Source organism: Lolium perenne, chromosome 5 (assembly GCF_019359855.2).
Source record: "Lolium perenne isolate Kyuss_39 chromosome 5, Kyuss_2.0, whole genome shotgun sequence".
NCBI classification, from domain to species: domain Eukaryota; kingdom Viridiplantae; phylum Streptophyta; class Magnoliopsida; order Poales; family Poaceae; genus Lolium; species Lolium perenne.
In genome coordinates, this window is record NC_067248.2 from 17,119,932 (window position 1) to 17,126,983 (window position 7,052).

The window sequence follows — 7,052 nt, forward strand, 5'->3', positions numbered from 1 at the left end:
AGAGAGATGGGCTTGGGAGACTACACGTGGAAGATCTCTGAAGCGGCCTTGCACGGAGAATTTGGGCTAGTTTGCCCGTGTATCTGTAATTTATTAGATCGTATCTTAAGTTAGAAGTTAGAGTTTTACTCGTGCACGGTTAGGTGCACGTCCGAATTAGAAAGTCCCCTGGACTATAAATATGTATCTAGGGTTTATGAAATAAACAACAACTCACGTTCAACCCAAAACAAACCAATCTCGGCGCATCGCCAACTCCTTCGTCTCGAGGGTTTCTATCAGGTAAGCGACATGCTGCCTAGATCGCATCTTGCGATCTAGGCAGCACAAGCCCCACGTTGTTCATGCGTTGCTCGTACTGAAGCGTCTTTGATGGCGAGCAACGTAGTTATCATAGATGTGTTAGGGTTAGCATAGTTCTTCGTATAACATGCTTACGTAGTGCAACCCTTGCATGTCTAGCCGCCCTCACACCTATCTCAGGTGTGGGGGCGGCACCCCGCTTGATCTTTATTTAGTAGATCTGATCCGTTACGATTGCTCCTTGTTCTGCAAGGATTAGTTTAATATCTGCAATAGTTAGGCCTTACAAAGGGGTGGAGGATCCAGCGGCACGTAGGGTGGCGTTCGCAAGTCCTAAACAGGATGTTCCGAGGATCAACTTCATGTTGGTTTTTAGGCCTTGTTTAGGATCGGCTTACGATCACCGTGCGTGGCCGCGAGGCCCAACCTGGAGTAGGATGATCCGATTATGCGGTGAAAACCCTAAATCGTCGTAGATCTAATTAGCTTTATCTTGATCAAGCAGGATCACCATATATTCGTGCACCCCGTACGAATCATGGGTGGATCGGCTCTTTGAGCCGATTCACAGGATAACCTGAGAGCCGATCGAGGCTCGTATTTAATGTTTACGTGTATGCCATGCAGGAAACTAAGCGAGGCATCCCCATCACCTTCCTGACCAGGTATAGGTCAGGTGGCACGCCCTTGCACTTCGCATCGCCGCGTGTGACCAGAAGAGCATTGCGGGCCGTCGCTCGGAGGGGTCTCAGCCAGCCGCAGCTCTAGGCTCTTCCCGGCTCTACAGTGTTGATAAGTCGCTGCCCGCCGGTGGGTTTTGGCAGTCAACAGTAGGTACTATTAAAAAAATATAATATATTTTATTTTAATGAAAAAAAAAATTATATCCCTATGACACGCAGGCCTGACACGCAAGCCAGGGGATGACAAGGGGAGGAGGCGAGCGGCCAGCGATCGGCGTCCGCAGCCACGCAAACGCGGCCCAGATTTGGACCGGCTTTCATCCATTTTAGCGATGGGTCCGCGCGCTGGACCGCGGTTTTGTTCGTTTCGACCTATCCAGACGCGCGGAGGCACCGGAATAGGTCGCCGCGTTGGAGATGCAACTGCCAATCTAGTGCAAGATCACATGCAAAAAAAACCCGTCAGCGTCAAAGTCAGCGAATATCAGTCCGTCAAATTTGCATCCGTGAAGGGAACCATAGACGCCACACGCAGCTTATCCTTCTGCCCGACTCCCACTTACATTACTGCACCTTCCCCTCACGCACCATGTGTCTCAGCCACCACCCAAACATTGACCTCTGCCACGCCGTCGTCGCTAGTCGCACCACCGGCTGCTCGTCGTCTCATCGACACCGTCATCGCTAGTCGCACCACCGCTAGCTCCGTCTCCTCGCTGCCCGAGGTAGAAGAAGGGTGACAAAGGGAGCCTGACCTTGTTTCTTCTCTTGATTATTGCTAGGGACGGTTGCATCCCTGGGGTGATCGTCTCCCTTCTAGCTTGGATCTAAAGGGCTTCTCTTCATCTTTTCTTGTTCAGACGGACGGTGGTGCTTGTACCATATCCTGGTAGGGACGAGGGCTACCTAGTACGTATACGTATATAGTACTAGTTTTTTTTTTTGCGGGTAGTACGTATATAGTACTAGTTAACAAGTTCAATTACAGAGTTTGAAGTGTCATTTTGTTCATGCATGTTGGTGTTACTGCAGAAGCAAGCGGATGGCGGAGGCGGCTATACTCCTTGCGGTGTCAAAAATTGGGGCAGTTATAGTAAATGACGCTGTCTCGGCTGTGGTAGAGAAGCTGTCCAGGAAGGCAGAAAATCTACGTGAACTGCCAGGAAAGGTCAAAAGAATTGACGATGAGCTGATGATGATAAGTGGTGTGATAAAAGGTCAGGGCACAACACAACTGAGCAACGATGCCATCAAGACTTGGATTTCATTGGTGAGGAAGCTAGCCTACCGAGTTGAGGATTTTATTGACAAGTACTTGTATGAGGCCCTTAAACTCAAGGAACAAGGCTTCCTACGTAAGTACATCGTCATGGGAAATCACCATTATAAGGTTTTCAGTCAAATTGCCAAGGAAGTTGAAGAGATTGAGAAGGATATCAAGCATGTCGGAGAAATGCGTAGCAATTGGACTAACCCAGTCCATCCCATTAAGAATGAGCATGCGGACATTGATATCCGCAGGAATGGACGCTGCTTTCCCGAGCTCATCAACGATGACGATCTTGTGGGGATTGATGAGAACAGGAGCAAGTTGACTGAATGGCTAACCATCGATGACAAGGAACACACGTTAATAACAGTGTCTGGTATGGGAGGTTTGGGAAAAACCACACTAGTGAAAAATGTGTATGATCGGGAGAGTGCCAAATTCCCTGATGCCCATGCTTGGATTGTGGTGTCACAAGCATATGATGTGGTTGATCTGCTGGGGACAGTGCTCAGCAAGATAAGTCATACACAACAGCCACAGCCACCACTACCAGTCAACACTCGCGCCAGGCCTGACTTCTATGAGCTAGCAGAGGCAATAAAAAAGATACTGCAAGACAAGAAATGCTTGATCGTGCTGGATGATGTGTGGGACAAACAAGCATACACTAAGTTGCAGAGCACATTCCAGGGCCTCCAAGGAAGCCGTGTAGTGATCACAACACGGATTGATGATGTGGCAGCTCTTGCTCTAGAGGGACGTCGCCTGCAACTCCAGCCTTTGGACATGGAAGAATCATTCAACCTCTTTTGCAGAAGGGCTTTTCACAACAGAGTGGGCCACAATTGCCCTCAAGCGCTTGATGAGGTGGCTCGTTCTGTAGTAAAGAGGTGCCATGGCCTGCCATTAGCGATTGTATCTGCCGGCAGCCTATTGTCGACGAGACAAATAGATCAACATGCCTGGAAGCAGGTGTACAACCACCTTCGGAGCAAGCTGCACGCAAATAACCATGTCCAGGAGATACTTCAGCTGAGTTACCATGATATGCCAGGTGATCTCAGGAATTGCTTCCTGTATTGCAGCATGTTTCCTGAGGACTACCCCATCTCGGGAGAGAGTCTTGTCCGGCTGTGGGTTGCGGAAGGATTTGCAGTGAAGACAGATAACAGCACACCTGAGGAAGTGGCCGAGGGAAATCTCATGGAACTCATTGGCCGGAATATGTTGGAAGTTGTGGAGAGAGATGAGCTCAACAGGGTTAGGATCTGTAAGATGCATGACATTGTCCGAGACCTAGCTCTTGTTGTTGCTAGAGAGGAGCGGTTTGGCACCGCGAGTGATCAGGCTGAAATGTCCCGCATGGATAAAGAAGTCCGCCGGCTATCAGCATGTGGTTGGAAAAAAAGCACAGCGATGGTAGCGTCAGCGGCGGTGGAGTTCCCACACCTCCGGACAATGATCTCACTTGAAGCACCTCAATCCTCCACCAACATGATTTCCTCAGTTTTGACTGGATCCAGCTACCTTACTGTTCTTGAGCTGCAAGATTCTGAAATCAACCAAGTCCCGGAAACCATAGGGGATTTGTTCAACCTCCGCTATATCGGCTTAAGGCGCACCAAGGTCCGGTCACTTCCAAAGTCTATTGAGAAGCTCTCAAACCTCCAGACACTAGACATTAAGCAAACAAAGATAGAGAAGCTGCCGCCAGCAATTGTAAAGGTGGAGAAGCTACGGCACCTTTTGGCTGACAGGTTTGCTGATGAGAACCGGACAGAGTTCCGCTACTTCGTCGGCGTGGAAGCACCTAAAGGGATATCCAAGTTGGAAGAACTGCAGACTCTTGAGACCGTCCAGGCAAGCAAGGACTTGCCCGTGCAGCTGAAGAAAATGAATAAACTGCAGACTCTGTGGATTGACAACATCAGTGGTGCTGACTGCCAAAACCTTTTCTCTACCCTGTCGGCCATGCCCCATCTTTCCAGCCTACTTCTTTCTGCATGTGATGAGAATGAGATACTTTGTTTCGAATCCCTAAAGCCAGTATCTAATGAATTCCGCAAACTAATTGTCAGGGGCGGCTGGGCCGATGGGATACTCAAGTCCCCGATATTCCAGGGGAACGGAAAGTATCTCAAGTATCTAGCTCTAAGTTGGTGCAACCTTGGAAAAGAAGATCCGTTGCAGATATTGGCATCTCATGTGCCAGCTCTGACCTACCTTAGTCTTAACACGGTGAGTAGTGCAGACACTTTGGTTGTTTCTGCAGGGAGCTTTGCAGAGCTCAAGACACTTGTCTTGAAGCGCATGCTGAATGTCAAGAAGATAGTGATTGAAAAGAATGCCCTTCCCCGCATTGAAGGTATCTACATCGTGTCGCTCTCGGGGTTAAGTATGGTTCCTAGTGGCATCGAATACCTTGGATCGCTGAAGAAGCTCTGGCTGCGCGGTCTACACAAAGACTTCAAGGCTGAGTGGGCGCTGATGGAAAATTACATGAAGCATGTTCCGGACATCCGGACCTAGCTACGGAGCTGCAGCCTACTTCCTGCCGGATTTTTATTCGACAACACATCGTTTCATGCATTTTCGTCGTTTGTAAGTAAAGTACTGAAAATCGGGCACTACTTGCGCTCAAGAATGTAAGACGAGTCAGTTTGCTCCGTTGGGTCATTGGTTATGTACTGCTATTAGCTTGGCTTGGCTTGGCTTGATGTAAAATCATGGACCGTTTATATCAAATGATGCATTCTAAGTTTGTTATGAATATTGTTGTTGTACTGGTTGTCTTGGGTAATTTCTGATATCTATATCTCTGAAATCTATCCTATCATCTAAATCTGGGTCAAGCCTGACTGTTTTATCCGACAACATATTTTTATGCATTTTCGTTTTTTGCGAATAAGTTCTGGAACTCTAGCATTTGTTACCTTCACCGGATTTAAGACGATTGAGTTTGATCTTTAATTTTGATGACTTGTTATTTACTGCTGCATTCGATGGCTGATGCGCAGTCCTCCCACACGTCCAGCGTATGGCGATCTGCGCGCGCCGTATGCGCCATCTCCGTCCTGCCACTGTTACGTTGTAGGAAGACCTCAAACTCATGCAGTAGTGGCCTGCACCATCCATCCCGCTACAACACAGTGTAGATTTAGAGGTATTTTTCCTCGGGCACTTGTTAAAGTGTGGCTAAGATGTGTTTTTTTTTGAAAGGAATACGGTAAGGGAAGCCCCTACAGTGTTTTTTTATAATAAGAACCCAATTCTGCGCCCGTGGGGACTTGAACCTGGGTGGTTGGGTTGTACATCCACTTCCCTAACCGAATGAGCTAGGCTCACTTTAGGGGCATTATTAGCAAAAGTGTTTCTAGTTGTATATCTTTTGTGACACTTCTCCAAGTGCCCCAGTAAACATATAGCTATTGTGGCACTTCTCTAAGTTCCTAATGGATATATATCTTTTGGGACACTCCAAATGGCTCAATTTATCAGTGATCACATGAAAATAGAAAGAAGTGTGACTATGCACTATAAAGAAGAATCAAACTTATTTAAGAGGCTGCTAACAAAGGATATCTTGTTCTAAGCCGATGTATCCAACACTTTTGCTATATATATGTAGCCGCTCAAATATTAAGCGATTAAAATCTCCACCAAACTTCTTTAAGAGGCTGCAAAGTGCTAACAAATGAGGTAAAAACGAAAAAATAACAAGAATAAGCTATCATCAATGAGCAGGTTTCGAACTTTCAACTAGAGTCACTATGAGTGCAGCTCTGCACTTCAAAAGGATTCATGTTATCTGTACTTAGACCAAATCTTAAGTTCCTCGTGCCATCTGCAAAGTATGTGAACTCTCTCTCGATTCTTCTCCAGTGCGACTCATCAGCGGGGTGTCTCAACATCATGTCTTTCTTACGGTATTTTTTGTGCCATCGCAATAATCTGGCATGTTCTTTGTCTCTAAACAAATGTTTCAACCGTGATATTATAGGAACATACCACATCACCTTGGCAGGAACCCTCTTCCTAGGGCTTTCGCTCTCAACATCATCATGGTCATCTCGCCTGATCTTATACCTCAATGCAGTGCATACCGGGCATGCATCCAAATTCTCGTACTCACCGCGGTAGAGGATGCAATCATTAATGCATGCATGTATCTTCTGCACATTTAATTCTAGAGGGCAGACACCCATCTTCACTTCGTAAGTACTGGCGGGCAATTTCGTTACCCCTTGGAACCTGCTTCTTCATTATTTTTAGCAACTTTCCAAATCCCGAGTCAGTCACACCGTTCTCTGCCTTTCATTGCAACAATTTCAGTTTGCTACCTAGCTTTTTCTCGCAGTTTTCGCAAGCTGGGTACAACAATTTGTTGTGATCCTCTAACATCTGATCGAACTTCAACCTTTCCTTTTCAGTTTTGCGGTCTCTCTTTGCATCAGCAGTAGCCCAACCAAGATCATCATGAGGCTCATCTGACGCCTCTTGATCTTCTGCTTCCCCCATTGCAATAAAACCGTATTCAGGGAACATATGATAGTTGTCATCATCCTTTTCTTCTTCATTATCTTCTATCATAATCCCTCTTTCTCCGTGCTTGGTCCAACAATTGTAGCTGGGCATGAAACCGAACCATAACAGATGTGTGCGAAGGGTTTTAGAGGAAGAATCCTTCTTATTCTGATAGTCAACACATGGACAACACATCAAACCATCCACCTGTTGGTTTTCCTCGGTCACACAGATAAAATCTTTCAGGCCCGCAATGAACTCGTTATGGCGTC

At 46.8% G+C, this 7,052-nt stretch overlaps 1 protein-coding gene across 3 annotated transcripts; it reads left to right on the forward strand.

The window, feature by feature from the left end:
• The first annotated feature begins 1,524 nt into the window (after window positions 1–1,524).
• On the forward strand, window positions 1,525–5,026 carry LOC127298877 (disease resistance protein RPM1). 3 transcript variants are annotated; one of them, XM_051328738.2, is made up of 3 exons: window positions 1,525–1,875; window positions 2,019–4,494; window positions 4,622–5,026. In XM_051328738.2, exons 2-3 carry the CDS (start codon window positions 2,029–2,031, stop codon window positions 4,649–4,651), a joined length of 2,496 nt encoding a protein of 831 aa, XP_051184698.1. In that variant the 5' UTR covers window positions 1,525–1,875; window positions 2,019–2,028; the 3' UTR covers window positions 4,652–5,026. The 3 variants fall into 3 exon arrangements, with proteins under 3 accessions (XP_051184698.1, XP_051184696.1, XP_051184697.1); XM_051328736.2 differs by having other exon boundaries at window positions 1,525–1,711; window positions 1,847–1,895; window positions 2,019–5,026; XM_051328737.2 differs by having other exon boundaries at window positions 1,525–1,711; window positions 1,847–1,875; window positions 2,019–5,026.
• Window positions 5,027–7,052: the final 2,026 nt, after the last annotated feature.

Excerpts from the sequence above, each read along its gene's own strand:
- LOC127298877 (XM_051328736.2), top strand. The coding sequence starts at position 2,029 with ATGGCGGAGGCGGCTATACTCCTTGCGGTGTCAAAAATTGGGGCAGTT.